Source organism: Muscardinus avellanarius (genome assembly GCF_963383645.1).
Source record: "Muscardinus avellanarius genome assembly, chromosome: 21".
NCBI lineage: Eukaryota > Metazoa > Chordata > Mammalia > Rodentia > Gliridae > Muscardinus > Muscardinus avellanarius.
The window spans coordinates 24,140,352-24,157,171 of NC_137807.1; the positions used below are offsets into that span (position 1 = coordinate 24,140,352).

Sequence of the window (16,820 nt, forward strand, 5' to 3'; positions counted from 1 at the left end):
GAGCGCCAGTGAGGGGCTGGGGAGGGGCGCGCCGCAGGGGGGAGATCTATAAACTATATCCCCAGCCCCGTTTTTTATTCTTTATTTATTTATTGATTTATTTTGGCGGTACTGGGGATGGAACCCTTCTACCTCTGGGCTACACTCCCAGACCTATTTTATGTTTTTATTTTTGGAAACGGTCTCTTAAGCCAGCGCGGCTGGCTTTGTGCGATCCTCCTGTCTCTGCCTCCCAAGCGCGGGGATTACAAGCGTGTATCGCCACGCTTGACTTTAATTTCTAGATTTAAAAAATTTTCTTTATTATTATTTTTTTATTTTTGAGGTACTGGGGATGGAACCCAGGGGCATTCTACCTCTGAGCCACACCCCCAGCCCTATTTTTTTTTTTTTTTTTGGTGGTACTAGGGGTGGAACCCAGAGGCTTTCTACCTCCGGGCTATACTCCCAGACCTTTTTGTATGTTTTATTTGGAAACCGGGTCTCACTAAGTTGCTGAGGGCCTCACTAAGTAGCTGAGGGCCTCACTAAGTAGCTGAGGCTGGCTTCGAACCTGCGCCATCCTCCTGTCTCAGCCTCCCAAGCACGGGGATTACAAGCATGCGCCACTATGCCCGGCTCCCCAGCCCTATTTTTTATTCTTTTTTTTGAAACAGGGTCTCACTGGGTTGCAAAGGCCTCACTAAGTAGCTGAAGCTGGTTTTGAACCTGCAATCCTCCTGTCTCAGAAGGAAGAGGAGGAGGAAAAAACAAACCTGAGCAAGGTGCTGGGCTGGCAGGTCCCTGCCGGAGCCCTCAGGCCTGGCTGTGCCGCAGTGTTGTGCTGAGTCCCCTCCTCCTCGGGCAGCTCAGGACCTGAGGACAGGGTCCTCCAGGGGGCTCAGCAGAGGCCTGGCCCGCCCCAGGCACTCGGCCACCTGCGTTTTGTGAGCTGTGGGGGGGAGCTGGCCTGGCAGAAGCGGGCTGGTGGGGGTCCCTGCGCCCCCATGTGCTGTCGTAGCAGGAGGCCCGAGGGGAGGAGCCTGGCCGTGCTATGCGCTTGCGCCGGGACCTGGCTTGGCCGGGAGCATCCTCCTCCCTGCAGCCCTGGCCTCCGCCCTCGGTGGCGTTGCCAGCACCTAGCGACCCCCTGGTGCCCCCACCCGGAGCCGTTCACGGGGCGGCGGCCGGCCTGCGGGGTCACGGAGCTGGACGGTCCGCTTTGGCTACTGTGCCCAGCCTCCTTGGGCTGCTGGCTCTGCGCCCCGCGGGTGGCGGGCTTCCCAGGCTGGCAGGCCCCTGGCACACAGGCTGGTGGGGCTCAGAGGGAGGTGGGCCGGCCTAGGGGCCTCTGCCGGGCAGGGAGCCACGCCTGCCAGGTGCCCCCAACTCACCCGCAGCCCATCCCGGCTCTGCCTCTGAGGCCTCGGCGAGGTTGTACCTTTACCTGGAGACCCTCTGACCAACCCGCTGCCTAAGCGTGCTGGGCTTGCACAGGGGCCTTCTGCCTCGAGCTACACGCCCAGCCCTTTCTATTCTATTAGTATTTATTGTGGTACTGGAGAGCGAACCCAGGGGCATTCTACTTCAGAGTTACACCTCTGACTCGTATTATTTTTGCAGTAATAGGGATGGAACCCAGGGGCCTTCTACCTCCGAGCGACATCCCCAGCCCTATTTTGTATTCTTTATTTTGAAACCGGGTCTCACTGAGTTGCAAAGGGCCTCACTAAGTAACCGAGGCTGTCCACGAGCTGTGATCCTCTGGTTTAAGCTTCCCGAATGCTGGGATTACAGGTGTGCCCACCACGCCTGGCTCAACCTCTCATTTAAAAAGACAGGGTCTGGCCATCTTGTCCAGCCAGGCTTCAAACTCCTAGACTCAAGTAATTGTCCTGCCTCAGTCTGAGTAGCGAGGATCCAGGTAGATCCAGGTACACACCACCTAGCCCAGCGTGTGTGTGTGTGTGTGTGTGTGTGTGTGTGTGTGTGTGTGTTACTGGGGACTGAACCCATGGGTGTTCTTTCTACAAGCTACACCCCCAGCCCTATTTTATTTATTTATTTATTCTTGGTGGTACTGGGGTTCCTGGAAACTCTTCCATCTCTGCGCTACACTCCCAGACCCATTTTATATTTTTATTTGGAAACAGGGTCTCTTAAGCCAGCGCGGCTGGCTTCCAACCTGCGCGAGCCTCCTGTCTCCGCCTCCCAAGCGCGGGGATTACAAGCGTGGCCACCACGCCCGGCTATTTTATTTATTTTGAAACACAGTCTTGCTAAGGTAGCACACCTCACTAACCTTGAACCCGTGGTCCTCCCCTCAGCCTCCCAATTACAGACGTGCATCATGAGCGGGGCACAAGCTGTCTCTCGACCCTGGTGGGACACGTCTGTTCCGCCCTCTGCTAGACCTGCCTGGACCTCGGCTCGCTGGCAAGAGGCCAGCCTGGCTGGGGCCGCGGGACAGGAGCCCTTTCCCTCATCTGCAGAGGAAAGTACCCGCGGGTGGCCGGGGGACTGGCGGCCCCCAGCGCACTGGGGGGGATCTGGGGGGGCCCTAAGCTCACTCATCTCTAGCCTCCTGATACACCTCACCCTCCCTGCCAGCTGTTTGCTCACACACGCCCCATCACACGACTCCTCCAGGAAGCCCCTGACCCTCAGCTATGTGCGCACAACCCTCCTTGCAGCTGTCCCCGAACCCCAGGCCGGGCCCAGGACCGGTGCACCGCCCTCCCCGCCACCTGCCATCCTGCCCTCTGCTGCTCCCGCGTGGTCACAGCTAAAAGTGCACGCCGCCACGAGGCCTCCCAACCGGGATCCCCCTCCTCCACATTCTCTAGGACCGAGAGGCAGATCTGCCCCCACCCTGCCCCACCAGCCCTCATCCAGGGGCCTCTGCGCCTTGCCGGTCACCCAGCTGTCCCAGCTTCTGTTTGCAAGGGGCTCCCTCCTCGCCGCCCCCACGGCGGCCTCAGGAGCAGCGATGGCGCGGGGCCAGGCTCTGCGCCTAGCTCCTGCGTTTACTCAAGGACTCAGGCATGGCCCAACCCGGAGCTGTGCCCAGCCCACGACCTCCGTGTGCGGGGGTCCCGGCTGCAGAGCTCGCTGGGGGTGGACCCTGTGCAAGGAAAGAGCCCGGCCTGTCCCTTCCCACCTCCTGAGCATCCAGGTGCACCCCGGCTGGTGTTTGCAAACATCGCAGCTCACCTCCTGCCCCCGCTGTGTGGTCACTGTTCCTAGCCAGGCACCGTGGCCCGTGCCTGTAATCCCAGGGCCCGGGAGACTGAGGCAGGGGATCACAGGTTTGAAGACAGCCTCAGCAATTTAGCAAGACCTCGTTTCAAAATAAAAAAGAAGCCGGATGTGGTGGCACAGGCTTGTCATCCCAGTACTTGGGAGTCTACTTAGGTCCTCTCAGCAACTTTGTGTTTCCAAACAAGATATAAAAATAGGTCTGAAAATGTAGTCCAGAGGTAGAAGGCTCCTGGGTTCTACCCCCAGTACCACAAAAAGAAAAAAAAAAGGGGGAACTGGGGTGCATGATTGCAATCTCAGTACTTGGGAGACTGAGACATGAGGATTGAAGGTTCGCGGACAGCCTCAGCTACTTAGTGAGGCCCTCTGCAACTCAGTGAGACCCTGTTTCAAAATAAAGCCTAAAAAATGGGGCAGGGGTTGTAGCTCGGAGGTAGAATGCCTCTGGGTTCCATTCCAGACTGGGGGGGGGGGGAGAGAGAGAGGGAGAGAGAGAGAGAGAGAGAGAGGCGCTCTTCTGATCCCACTTTACAAAGGATGGCAGGTGACGTCACTGGGTCGCCATGAACTTCCCAGAGCCGGCACAGCAAGAACTCCAGGACACCAGGGAGGGGACCAGGGGCTTGTTTTCTCTTGTACAGGCAGGGAGGGCTGTTCCTGAGACATTCCAGAAGAGGTAGGATTACAAGCCGTGGCGCAGAGGGTGGTCTTTTGCCCCTGGGGGTTCTTTCTGCTCGCCCTGGGGCCGGCCCCACCTGGGGCCCAGGCTGGGCCCAGGGTCATAGGGACCAAGGCAGCTGGGTGCTGGGGGGAGGTCTCAGTCTGTCCAGCATCAGGCTATGGGGTAAGGAACTGGGACGAGTTTCTGATGTGCGAGTACTGGAGCTAGCAATGCAGGGATTCGAGTTCCAGGATATGAGGTCTCCGGAGTGAGGAACTAAGGTCGTGAGTTACAGGGGAGCAGAGGCCCGGCTTTGATGTCGGGTGCTTGGGATTCAGAACATCGGGCATCCTGCTTCAGTCCGCTTCAGCCTGCGATGACAGATGAGGTTCCCGACCTGGGGTCCGCAGGGGTTACAGCCCAGGTCCCAGGTGTCCAGTGCTGAGGATTTGGGGCTCCTGTTACTGGAAACCCAGGGCCTGCCCCTGCACGGGCTGGCTCCCACGTGACCTTGCGCTGTCAGTCAAGCACTGGCGACCTCAGGGCTGGGAACTCCACGTGTTCCTGCAACAGAGGCCAGGCTGGGGCAGGCGCGGCGCCGGCGGGCCGCCCCACGAGGGGCCGAGGGGCACGGCCAGGGCTCTGCGGCGGGCGCCTTCGCGGGTGGGGTCTTACCTGCCGTCTTTCCTTCGGTGCAGCAGCGTGTAGACGATCCCGGCCACCGCCACCAGGGCCAGGCCGCCCAGGATGATGCTGAGCAGCACCGTGTAGCTCCGCCCTGCAGGGGGCGCCAGAGCGGTGAGCGCGCTCGGGGCGCGGGGAGGGGGCGCAGGGGGGCTCCCCTAGCTCGGGACGCCGGGGCGCGGGGAGGGGGCTCCGGGGGGCTCACCTAAACGGCACTCGGGGGTGGGCGCCGACCAGGTGCCGTCAGCCCCGCAGGTGCTGCTGTCCGCCCCGGCCAGGCTGTAGCCGCTGTTGCAATGGAAGCGGACGGTCGACCCCGCCAGGTAGCGCTGGCCCTCCTTGGTCCCGTTGGCGGGGGGCGCCAGCCAGCCGCAGGACACCACTGCACGCAGACCGGGGCCTGAGCGGGCCGCCCCGCCGGCCCCGGCCCCCGCCCCGCCGCCCCCAGCCCCCGCCCGGCCCGGCCCGCCGGCCCTTACCCGGCTGCAAGCCCTGCCTGCGCCGCAGGTGCAGCCCGTGCGCGGCCCGCGTGGCGTTGCCCACGCTCCGGCTGCCCGTGGCCAGCAGGTCGAAGGCGCAGAAGCCGTCGTCCCCGCAGAGCCGGGCCGCCGCCTCCGCCTGGCCGGGGCCGGGGGGCGCCTCGTCCGGGAAGAGGGGCACGAAGCTGGGGTCGTGCTTGGGCCCGTGCAGGAAGCTTTGGACCAGGGACGGGGAGTCGTAGGTGAACAGCGAGGAGGCGTTGTGCACCGCCCCTGCGGGGACAGGCGGCAGGCCGGTGGGCGTGGCCCCGAGGCCCCGCCCCGAGCCACGCCCACCCGGACCACGCCCACCCCCGCTCACAGTCAGCCCCGAAGCCGAACAGCTCCCGGGCGCTGGCGCCGGGCGGCAGGACCTGGCCGCTGCGCAGGGTGAAGTCGTCGGTGGGGTCGCCGTTCAGCGTCCCGAGGAGGCCTCTGGTGTGGGTCAGGAACTTCTCAGGCAGCAGGACGGACGCGCTCAGGAAGGGGCCCTGCACGCTGACCTCCAGGCCGGCCCCCGAGGCCAGCATGATGGACACCTTATCCTCCGCAGCCTTGGACAGGAACAAGCCTGGGCGCGGTGGGGCGGGTTAGGGTCAGGCACCTGCGGGGAGGCCCCTCAGGCCCCTGACCGCCCTCCAGCCCAGCCCTGCGCTGGGACTCCAGACCCGCGGGGTACCTACCGGTCACTGCAAGGACTCCCACTGCCGAGGGCTATTTTTCAATCTAGTGGCCTTCTACCTCTGGGCTACACCAACCCTGTTTTATTTTATTTCATTTTTTTGAAATAGTGTCTCACTGGAGCCGGGCGTGGTGGCGCACGCTCGTCATCCCCGCGCTGGGGAGGCTGAGGCAGGAGGATGGCACAGGTTCCAAGCCAGCCTCAGCTACTGAGTGAGGCTCTCAGCAACTCAGTGAGACCCCGTTTCCAAATAAAGTATAAAATAGGTCTGGGAGTATAGCCCGGAGGTAGAAAAGCCTCTGGGTTCCATCTCCAGTACCACCAAAAAATAAATAAATAAATAAATAGGGTCTCACTAAGTTGTGGAGGGCCTCACTAAGTTGCTGTGGCTGGCCTTGAACCTGTGATCCTCTGATCTCAGCCTCCCAAGTCCTGGGATTACAAGCGTGAGCCACCACGCCTGGCTTTTGTGGGGTTTTTTTGTTTTTGTTTTTTGTTTCTTTGACGCTGGGGATTGAATCCAGAGGCATTCCTACCTTCGAGCTACACCTCCAGTCCAATTTTATTATTTATTTGGAAACAGGGTCTCACCAGGCTGATGAGAATCTCTACTTGCTGAGGCTGTCCTCAAACCTGCGATCCTCCTACCTCAGCCCAGCCCTGCAGTGGTTTTTGAGGTTGGAATGACCCACTTGAGACAGTGCCTGGGCGAGGCTCTGAGGAGGCCCCATGGGCGTGACATGCACATTGCTGAGGGTGTCAAGATAGGAGACCTCAGGCTGGGGCATGCCAGCTCTGGCCCAAGACGCCACAGCGGGGCACAGCTTCACCCCCGGCTGCCGGGCCCCAAGCCTCCAAAGCCTTTACCTTTGCATGTAACCCTGGACACCTGTCTGGCCTTTATCCAGGGACGGCGAGAGCCCCGGGGGTCCTTCACCTCGAGCAGCCCCTGCACGCCCACCCTGCCCTGGCCACTCACCCTTCAGGTCCATCCAGCTCTGCTCCGAGAAGCTCAGCACCTCCTGATTCAGCAGCACCTCGGTCCGCAGGGCTGCGGGCTCGCCGGCCAGCCTCACCTCCACCACGTCCGAGTTGCCCTCCTGGACAGCCACAGCGGTCAGCCCTGTGCCTGGGGGTGCAGATGGGGGTCCTCTTGACTCCTGCCTCGCACCCCGTGACCCAGCCCCCCCCCCCCCCAGAGCCCTGGGCCCGGCCTCCGCCGCACCGCTATTTTTAAAATTTATTTTGCAGTACTGGGGATGGAACCCAGGGGCATTCTACATCTGGGCTACACCCCCAGCCCTATTTTTTATCCTTTAATTTGAAACAGGGTCTCACTGAGCTGCAGAGGGCCTCACTAAACCTCTGAGGCTGTCCGCGAATCGCGATCCTCCAGTCTCGGCCTCCCGATGCTGGGATTGCAAGCGCGCGCTGCCGGGCTCTCACCGTTGCTGTCCATCAGGTTCTGCGCCCGCGCCTGGATCCGCAGGTCCGTGAGCACCGCGTCCAGCAGCACGTACTCGCCACGCCCATTGAAGGTGAGGTTGGCACCGTCGAAGGTAACAATGTGGGGATCCCCAAAGACAGAGGCTGGGGTGAGAGCAGAGGGTCAGAGAGGCCCCCGGCCCGGCCCTGGCCGACCCTCCCGGGGGCGGCTGGCACCCACCCAGGCGCGGGGGCCGGTAGGTGCGGCAGTCGCTGGATGGCCGCCGCAGCATGTAGCGGGGGCACTCGGGCGCCCAGAGGCAGCAGTAGTAGAAGCTGATGACGTCGTAGAGCCAGTGGGACATGCCGGGCACGCGGGGGGGCCTGCGGTACGGCGGCGCGCCCCAGTCGTGGCCGCGGTCCGGGGTGCTGCCGCTGGTGGAGTCGGCCGTCAGGAGCTGCGAGCCGTCGGCCGTGTAGCAGCATTGCTGGCCGGAGCCGTACTGCGGGCTGCGGACGAGGAGCGGTCCGGGCCACCGTCAGGAGCCCAGCCCCGCTCCCTGCCCTGGCCCCGGCCCCGGTCTGCGGCTCACCTGGCCTGCACGGAGCGGACACAGTGCACGGCCCCCGGGTGGTAGGTGCAGACGCTGCCCTGGTCCAGGTCGCAGCCGTAGTCCGTCTGTAGAGTGGCCAGGGCTGCTATCCACCTGAGACCGGCATCCCCGCCTCCCTGGGGCCCGACCTCTGGGGACCCTCAGACGCCAACCCGCCTCCCGGGGGCCTCAGTGGGGGAGGCTGTCCCGACCCCCAAGGGACGCCTAAGGGCTCACGAAGAAGCGGCCGGTGTCAGCCCGGGCCTGGGCCAGCGTGCAGGGGCAATCCGGCAGCTCCGTCAGGAAGTCGGGCAGATGGTTCTCCTGCTCCTCCCAAGCCAGGCACTGGCTTCGGGCCCAGGCCACGGAGTCCTCCCGGAAGTCCTCGCTCAGGTGCCAGGCCAGAGCGTGCTCGTTGGTCCAGAGCGCACGCACGTCTCTGCGGGGAGAAGGCGCGGGCTAAGGCCGGGCGTCCACGGTGGGATGCCCCCGCCCAGCGCTGCGCGGGACCCTCACTTCTCTCCTGCGTAGCTGCTGCTGCCCACGAGCCGCAGCGCCCCCACTTTCCATCTCTGGAAGTTGGAAGGTGCGGGTTTGGGGGTGAAGGTGAAGGAGCCGGAGTTGGGGCTGTTCGTGGCCAGGGAGTAGAGGTATGACCACTCCGCGGCCCAGGTATCAGAGTACGGCTGCCCTGCGGGGAGAGAAGGCCTTGGTCAGCCCTAGGACTCGGGCGCAGGGATCCTGTCCCCAGCCCGTGCCGGTTCAGAGTGGACGGGTCAGCCTCGTCTGCCTCCGCCATGAGCTTCGGAGTGAAAGGCCCAGGTGTTCAAACCTCTTACAAGACCCAGAGCCCAAGCAGCCAGGCACCAACTCAGCCTGATGGCAATTATTATTATTATTAATTTTACTGTGCTACTGGGGATTGAACCCAGAGGCATTCTACCTTCGAACTATGCCCCCAGACCAATTTTACTTCTTATTTGGAAACAGGGTCTCGCTAGGTTGACGCGAGTCTCACTACGTGCTGAGGCTGTCCTTGAATCTGCGATCCTCCTGTCTCTGCCTCCCAAGAACAGGGATGACAGGCGTGCACCACCACGCCCGGCTGTAATTATTACATTATTATTGTTGTTTATGTGTGTGGTACTGGAGGTGGAACCCGGGGGCCTTCTATCTCCAGGCTATACCTGCAGCCCTATTTTCAGTTTCTTTTTCTTTCTTTCTTTTTTTTTTTTTTGGTGGTACTGGGGTTCCTGGAAGCCCTTCTATCTCCGGGCTACACTCCCAAACCTATTTTTACATTTTTATTTGGAAACAGGGTCTCCTAAGCCAGAGCGTGCGCGGCTGGCTTCAAACCTGCGCGATCCTCCTGTCTCTGCCTCCCGAGCGCGGGGATGACAAGCGTGCGCCACCACGCCCGGCTCAGTTTCTTATTTAGTTTTTTTTTTTTAATTTTTATTGCTGCCAGACATGGTAGCATACACTTGTAATCCCTGCACTTGGGAGGCTGAGACAGGAGGATCGCACAGGTTCGAAGCCAGCCTCAGCTACTGAGTGAGGCTCTCAGCAACTTTGTGAGACCCTGTTTTCAAAAAATATATAAAATAAGTCTGAGATTATAGTTTGGAGGTAAAGCTCCTTGGGTTCCACCCCCAGTACCACCAAAAAAAAAAAGAAAAAAAGAAAAAAAGAAAAATTTGTATTGCTTATGTTTATTTCTTTTATGTGGAAACAGGGTCTAAAATGCTGGGGCTGACTTTGAACCCACGGTCCTCCTGTCTCAGCCTCCCAAGAACTGAGATTCCAGGCATGTGCCACTACCCTCGGCTCTAAATTATTATTTTTGTGTGTACTACTGGGGATGGAACCCAGGGCCATTCTACCTCTGAACTACCCCCCTGCCCTATTTTTTTTTTTTTTACTCTTTATTTTGAAACAGGATCTCACTGAGTTGCGGCGGGCCTCACTAAGTAGCCGAGGCTGTCCGTGAACCGCGATCCTCCTGTCTCAGCCTCCCGAATGCTGGGATGACAAGCGTGCGCCGCCACGCCCCACTCCCTATTTTAGTTTGAAACAAGGTCTCACTCAGTGGCCAAGGCTGGCCTCCAACCTGCAATCCCCCTGCCTCGGCCTCCCACTTATGGGGATTACAGAGCTGGGCCTCGGCGCCCCTCTCTGGTGGTGAATATTGCGGCCCCCCCACCTTCTTTTAGCTGCTGGCTCCCAATCCCCGGGTGGAGGCCCGTCCCCTGCCCCCGGGGCCTGGGCCGCCTCACCTGTCTCCTCGTAGCCCCACAGCTCGATGGTGACCGCCTGCACAGGCAGCATGGAGATGTTCCAGGTGAGGCTGAGGTGCCCCACGCCGGTGCCCGGGGTGCCGTAGTATTGCCAGCGCGTCTCGTTTACCAGCTGGCTCTTCTCGGTGTCCGACGCCTTGCTGGGGTGCACTGGGCGGGGGGGAGTTCAGGCCTGAGGCCCGTGGCATTGTGGGAGAGGAGGCCCCGGCCTTCCCAAGGACACCAGCGCGCTGAGTGATGGGCTCCCCCAGGGCCTCGGGCCAGAAAAGGACCCCAGCCTGGGAGAGGCGGGGGTTCTGCCCGGCAGAGCTGAGTGGCCCACCTTGCGGGGCTGGGCCTCCTGTCCCGCTGCCAGGGGATGGGTAAGGACAGAAGGAACCGAAAGACTGGTCTAGCCAGAGCAGCAGGTAGGTGTGCACGCCGGGTGTGCAGAGATTAGCGCGGGGAGAGTCCCGTGGGCCGCAGGTGGGGACCCGGCCCGCCGGGGTGGGGCCTGGGCCTACCCGCCAGCCAGGTGCCCGCGTAGGGGAAGGAGAGGCCGTTGTCCATGGAGATGTTGAAGGGGATTCGGCCGCTCTCGTAAAGCAGGGGCGACACGCAGTGCACCTGGCCCTGGGAGTCCACGTGGCCGAGGGTCTGGATGCTTTCTTTAAACCTGTGAGGCAGAGATGGCGGGAGCGGCCCGGCCGGCGCGCTGCCCCCGAGCTCCCCCGGGGAGCGCACGCGGCCAGCCCGGGGCCCCTGGCCGTGGGAGGCCGCCCACCTGCAGATCACGCTGTCCGTGGAGCTGGGCCACTTCAAATGCTGGACCACGAAGTCCTTGCCGCCCATCGTGGAGCCCGAGGCCGGCGAGATCTCCAGGCAGAAGCTGCGGAAGTCGGAGCAGCAGGTGCCGAGGCCCGAGCAGGTCGGGTGGCAGGAGCAGGTGCCCGTCCGGTCCCCACAACGCTGGGCGCAGCTGTCCAGGGCGCCTGGGGAAGAGGACCCCGCACCCGGCTCAGGCGCCTTCCGGGCCGCTGCCCCTGAGCAGGGGCCGTCTCGAGTTCTCCCTGGCCACCGCGTGGATACACGGGAAGGCCCTGGTGCCATGGGGCTGGGGTCAGCATAGGGGATTGAGTGGCTGGGCAGACTGTCTAGACAGCAGCGACACGAGTGGACACGCAGAAATTCAACGCCAGGGGTCAGGAGCAGCCCACGGGCCCCCTGCGACCAAGTCCTGCGGCTACCGTCGCTGGAGCCCTCGGCGTGGCTTTGGGGACTTCTCTGGGCTCCCGGGGTGTCTGGAGCCCCGTGTGTCACCCCAGGGCCCCACAGCCTGGAGCAGGACCCCTCTTGCTTGCCTGGGCTGGGGTCCAAGCATGTGGCCGCCAAAATAGCGCACGCTTGTAATCCCTGTGGTTGGGAGGCTGAGACAGGAGGATGGCACAGGTTCCAAGCCAGCCTCAGCTACTTAGTGAGGCTCTCAGCAACTTAGTGAGACCCTGTTTCCAAATAAAATATAAAATAGGTGTGGGAGTATAGCCCGGAGGTAGAAAGCCTCTGGGTTCCACCCCCAGTACCACCAAAAAAAAAAAAAAGAGGCTGAGACAGAAAGATCACAAGTTTGAGGCCAGCCTCAGGAACTTAGTGAGACTCTGTTTCCAAATAAAATAGAAAAAAATAGGTCTGGGAGTATAGCCCGGAGGTAAAAAGCCCCTGGGTCCTCACCCCACCCTGTGTCAACAACAACAACAAAAATTCTCATTCAAGGTCCTTTTTTTTTTTTTTTTGGTGGTACTGGGGTTCCTGGAAGCCCTTCTACCTCCAGGCTACACTCCCAGACCTATTTTATACTTTTGAAACAGGGTCTCTTACGCCAGCGCGGCTGGCTTCGAACCTGCGTGATCCTCCTGTCTCCGCCTCCCAAGCGTGGGGATTACAAGCGTGCGCCACCACGCCCGGCTCAAGGTCCTTTTTTTAATTTTTTGCAGTACTGGAGATGGAACCCAGGGGCATTATATCTCCGAGCCACACCCCCCAGCTCTATTTTTTATTCTTTTGAAACAGGGAGCCGGGCGTGGTGGCGCACGCTTGTAGTCCCAGCATTCGCTTGTAGTCCCAGCATTCGGGAGGCCAAGACCGGAGGATCGTGGTTCGTGGACAGCCTCAGCTACTTAGTGAGGCCCTCCGCAACTCAGTGAGACCGTTTCAAAATAAAGAATAAAAAATAGGGCAAGGGGTGTAGCTCAGAGGTAGAATGCCTTTGGGTTCCATCCCCAGACCTACAAAAATAAATAAAAAATAAAAATAAAATATAAAAAATAAAAAATGAAACAGGGTCTGAGTTGCAAGGGACCTCACTAAGTTGCTGAGGCTGTCTGCGATCTTCCTGTTTCAGCCTTCCAAATGTTGGGATTACAAGCGTGCGCCACCACGCCCGGCTCTCAAGGTCTTTTTAATTTATTTTTGTGGTACTGGGGATTGAACTTGGGGGCACTCTACCTCTGGGCTATACCCCCAGACCTATTTTATATTTTCTTTGGAGATAGGATCTCACTAAGTTGCTGCGAGCCTCACTAAGCTGCGGAAGATGGCTTCGAACCTGTGCCGTCCTTCGGTCTCAGCCTCCCAAGTACCGGCGCCACCACGCTTGGCTTATTTTTTGTTTGGAAACCGGGTCTCACTAGGTGATTAGTCTAATTATTGGCTGAGGCTGGCCTTGAACCTGAGACCCTCGGCCTCCCAAATTCTGGGATTAAAGGCGTGGCCCAGCTCCCATCAAGGTCAGAGAGGGAGCGCCGGCTTAACAGATCTCTCCCAGGGACCAATGGAGACCCAAAGAGAGCCCGGCCCTTAGGGACCGTCAGTGGGGCTCCCTTTCTTTTGGGGGAGAAAAGGGACCTTTCCAGCAGGGAGCCCTGCAGTGGGAGAGGGTACTCAGGGCTGCTCCATGGGGTTGTGGACCTCAGGCCTGAGCCACCCCCTCTGGGCCGTGGGGGCCGAGCTGTGTCCAGGCGATCTGTCCCTCTAGAGCTGGGGGTCGAGACCGAGGTGGGGTGCGAGCCAGCATCACACCCCCTCGGCCTTCCCCACCCCCAGCTTCCCCAAACAAACAAGGCCAGTCCAGGGCCCGGCCGGACTGAAGTGCACTGCCTGGCACTCAAGCAGCCATAAATATTTATTGGCCAAGGATGCGATGACCCGGGGTGCCGGGAAGAGGCTTCGCGATGCCAGTGAGATAATGTGACACTGGGTGGTGACTCTGCCCGAGGAGGGCCGGGTGGGGGCTGCGGCTCCACCTGGGGCTGGGGTCCCAGCTCCAGACTTGGGTTTTCTGCGAGACTTCCTTGGGATTGGTCCAAACCCGGTGAGGACCAACGGTCCTGCCTAGGGCTGGGCAGGGAGCTGGGGACCCTCTGAAAGCCATCACACCTTCCACTGGGGACTGGGGTGCAGCCCGCCACCCCCAGCATAGCCACAGATGGCCTGACAGATGGCCAGAGGCTGCGCCCAGAGGGGCGTCTGTCCAGGGCCTGGCTGAGCAGGCAGATGGACAGACAGGAGAACCAAAAGGCAAGATGCCACTTACCTGCTGTGGGCCTGGGCCCCGGGCCGGGGGATGTCGCCAACAGCAGCAGCACGGAGGGCAGGAGGGCACAGCGCATGGTGGGGCCTGTGTCCGCAGCCGGCAGCACAGGGCTCTGAGGCTCTGAGGCGCTAGCTCCGAGCCTCCCTCCCGGCCCCGCCCGCCCTCGGAGGCTCTGGGCCCCGCCCCGCCCCGCCTGCCTGGTCCCCTCTCAAAGTCCACAGGTGCCTGCGTGGGCCAGCGAGCCGACCTGCCTTGTTAGCACATTCCTGGCCCCACCAGCCAGGGAGCAGGGGAGGGGGCTGGACTCCACCCGGGACCCTGCGGGAGGGAGAGAGGGCCGGAGCCCCCAGCCGCACGACCTTTGGCACGTGATGAGCCGGATGTCCAGAGGCGGCAGCTCGGCCCAGTGGAGTTGGCGGGTCGGCGGGGCCTGCGGGGCGGGGCTTCTGCTGGGATGCGAGGCTGCCGGGTGGGTGAGTCCAGGCCTGGTCTAGACCCCAGCCCCAGAGCCCTGGGCATGGCCCTCACACCCTCAGCTCCGCAGGGAAAGGTGGCGCCAAGCCCCCCTCACAGGCCGCCAGCTCCCAGCTCCGGGCGAGGGAGCGGCCGAGCCCAGCGGGGAGTGTTCAGCCTGGGCGGGAGCTGTCAGGTTAAGCCCAGGTGCAGCCTGGCAGCTCCCCTGGGATCCCCGTAGGAGGAAGGAAGGGGAGGGGAGGAGGCTCCCTGAGAGCAAGACAGGCCCGTTCAGTGCCCCAGAGAGCCACCACCCTGCAACTGATCTTGGGTGAGTCCCCCCCCAACCCTTGACTGCAGGAAACTCAAGGCCAGACGGAGCCTGGGGCCAAGTGAGCCCCCAGTGGCTTCTGGGAGAGTCTGCAGTGGGCATGATGTAACAGGGCCTGTCCCCTGGCTGGACCCCTGGGCAGCTGGGTGGTGCCCACCAGCGGCGGCTTCTCAGGACGTCCAAAGGGGACGGGCCTGCCGACCTGCAGGAAGCGGGCAGGGCTGCGGCTGGCCTCAGCCCATCGTCCTCCATCCATCCATCCGTCCCCTCTCCCGCCTGGGCGTGGCTGCTGTTGGCGGCAGCACCTGCAGGGCTCTGTGGCCCAGCTCCAGAACCTGGCTCCTACCCACGCTGCTGGAACTGGGCCCACCCGGGCCTGCTCCAAAGCCACCCCTCAGCGCCCACCCTGACCTCGAGGGGGGAAAGCCTCTTTACCCCCACGGCTGCCGAACCCTGTAAATGGTGCCCTGCGTGCCAGAATCACAGGAGCTCTCAACCCCACTCTGCCAAGTGCGCTGCCCGGCACTCAGGCAGTAAATATTTACTGGCCAAGGATGCGGTGGCTCTGGGACCATGGGGAAGGGGCTTAGAGATGCCAGTCGGAGGTAGTGACAGGGGGGTGTTGATGCCGCCCTGCAAGATGGGGGCTGTGGTGCCCCGCTCGGCCTGGGGCCAGGGCCAGGGCCAGCTCAGGACATGGGGCTTGCTGGAGGAACTGCTGGCCTCCAGCTCGTGTCTCCAGACGGCAGGACCAGCCAGCACCCATCCTGGGCCGCCAGGTCTTCGGTTCCAAATGTCCTGGGCTGGGGGCCCAGGATGGTGGCAGTCCCGTGTCTTTGCTCCTGGGTAGTGGCCATGTGTCCAGCCCCCAAAGGAACGTCAGGCAGCAAGGAGGGGCCCTGCCTCCATCCCAGGCAGACCTCGGGCCGGAGCCTGAGGGTGCGAGGCCAGCGCCACGGAACATCCTGGTGCTACTTCCTAGTACATGGGCCCACACGCACACCTTCTGCTGGGCCCCATAGCTCGGGGGGCCGGCCATGCTGAAGGGGAGTGTGATGGGAGCCCCTTCCTCCCTGACACCCAGGCCCGGCCTCTCAGCAGGGCCTGGGCCCTGCCTGCCTGCGGCCTCCCACCGGCCAATGCACCCCAGCCAGCTCTGGGGCCTCCAAAGGCCCTGAACCCAGCTCAGCCCGCCTGGTGGGTCACCCTGCCCACGTTCCATGCTCTGGACTGCAGGTCCCAGGGGTGTCCTAGGAGACGGGGCCTGCCCTGGAGAGGTAGTCAGGAACCCAAGGGAACCCCCACCCCACACACCAGTGAGATAAGACGCGCAGATCATTATTCCATCTTTATTAGAAAAGAAACCAAGAAAAGGGTGTGGGGTGAGCCCAGCTGTGGCCGCCCTCTGTTATGGCCCAGGCCGGTCCCATGCCAGGCTGGGGCTGGGCAGCTGGGCTGGGTGGGCACGTTTACAAAATCAACATCTCATAGAAAAGGATGCTGGTCCGGCTGTGTGGATCGCAAGCAGTCCATCAGCGTGCGGCCGAGCCGGGCCGCCTCCTCCCGCGCGTGCGGGGCTCCCACACGGGGTGTGGCCAGCCCAGACGGGGCGCACCAGGAGCCCGGCCAGGCCGGCTCTGCACCTCAAGGCCGCTCAGATGTCCATGTAGTCATCATCCTCGTCCGTCTCGCTCTCCAGTGAGGACTCCTGGCTCGATGTCTCCAGGACCTCCAGGGCAGGCTGGCACAGGCTCTCCTTCCTCACGTTGGCAGCCGACTGGGCGGACAGGATGGCCGACTGCAGACAGGGCCGGGCATGAGTCAGGGCGCCCACCGCCTTGGCTGCTGGCTTTTTTTTCTTGCTGTACTGGGGATGGAACCCAGGGCCCTATCTACCTACAAGCTATACCCCAGCTCTTTTTTTTTTTTTTTTTTTTTTTTTTGGTACTGGGGATGAAACCCAGGGGCATTCTCCCTCTGAGCTACATTCCCCAGTCCTCTTTTTAAATTATTTAATTAAATTAATTAATTTATTTACCGCAGGTCTGGGGATGGAACCCATGGGCATTCTACCTCCGAGCTACGAGTTGCGAAGGGCCTCACTAAATAGCTGAGGCTGTCAGCGAACTGCGATCCTCCAGTCTCAGCCTCCCAAATGCTGGGATTACAAACGTGCGCTACCACGCCTGGCTAAATTATTTTTAAACAGGGTCTCACTGAGTTGCAGAGGGCCTCACTAAGTAGCTGAGGCTGCCCACAAGCCTGTGATCCTCCTGTCTCGGCCTCCCATGTGCTGAGATTCCAAGTATGCACCACCACGCCCGGCTAGTCTTTATTTTCAAACAGGGTCTCACTGAGTTGGGAGGGC

General features: G+C 61.5%; 2 protein-coding genes across 2 annotated transcripts in view; both read right to left on the reverse strand.

The window, feature by feature from the left end:
• Positions 1-1,152: 1,152 nt before the first annotated feature.
• SUSD2 (sushi domain containing 2) lies at positions 1,153-13,744 on the reverse strand (the record flags this gene model as incomplete). Its single annotated transcript, XM_080717817.1, has 15 exons — positions 1,153-1,171; positions 4,577-4,679; positions 4,791-4,967; positions 5,065-5,337; positions 5,426-5,674; positions 6,765-6,914; positions 7,232-7,375; positions 7,452-7,720; positions 7,804-7,889; positions 8,041-8,242; positions 8,320-8,494; positions 10,080-10,250; positions 10,604-10,755; positions 10,864-11,071; positions 13,669-13,744. The coding sequence occupies 15 exons, from the start codon at positions 13,742-13,744 to the stop codon at positions 1,153-1,155; spliced, it is 2,454 nt and encodes an 817-aa protein (XP_080573943.1).
• A 2,362-nt stretch (positions 13,745-16,106) lies between these two features.
• Positions 16,107-16,820, reverse strand: part of CABIN1 (calcineurin binding protein 1) — a gene marked incomplete at both ends in the record, with an annotated part of 94,046 nt that continues 93,332 nt past the window's right edge. Inside the window, one exon of the mRNA XM_080717818.1 lies at positions 16,107-16,250. Coding sequence (XP_080573944.1) covers positions 16,107-16,250 — 144 coding nt within the window. The remainder of the gene's footprint in view (positions 16,251-16,820) is intronic.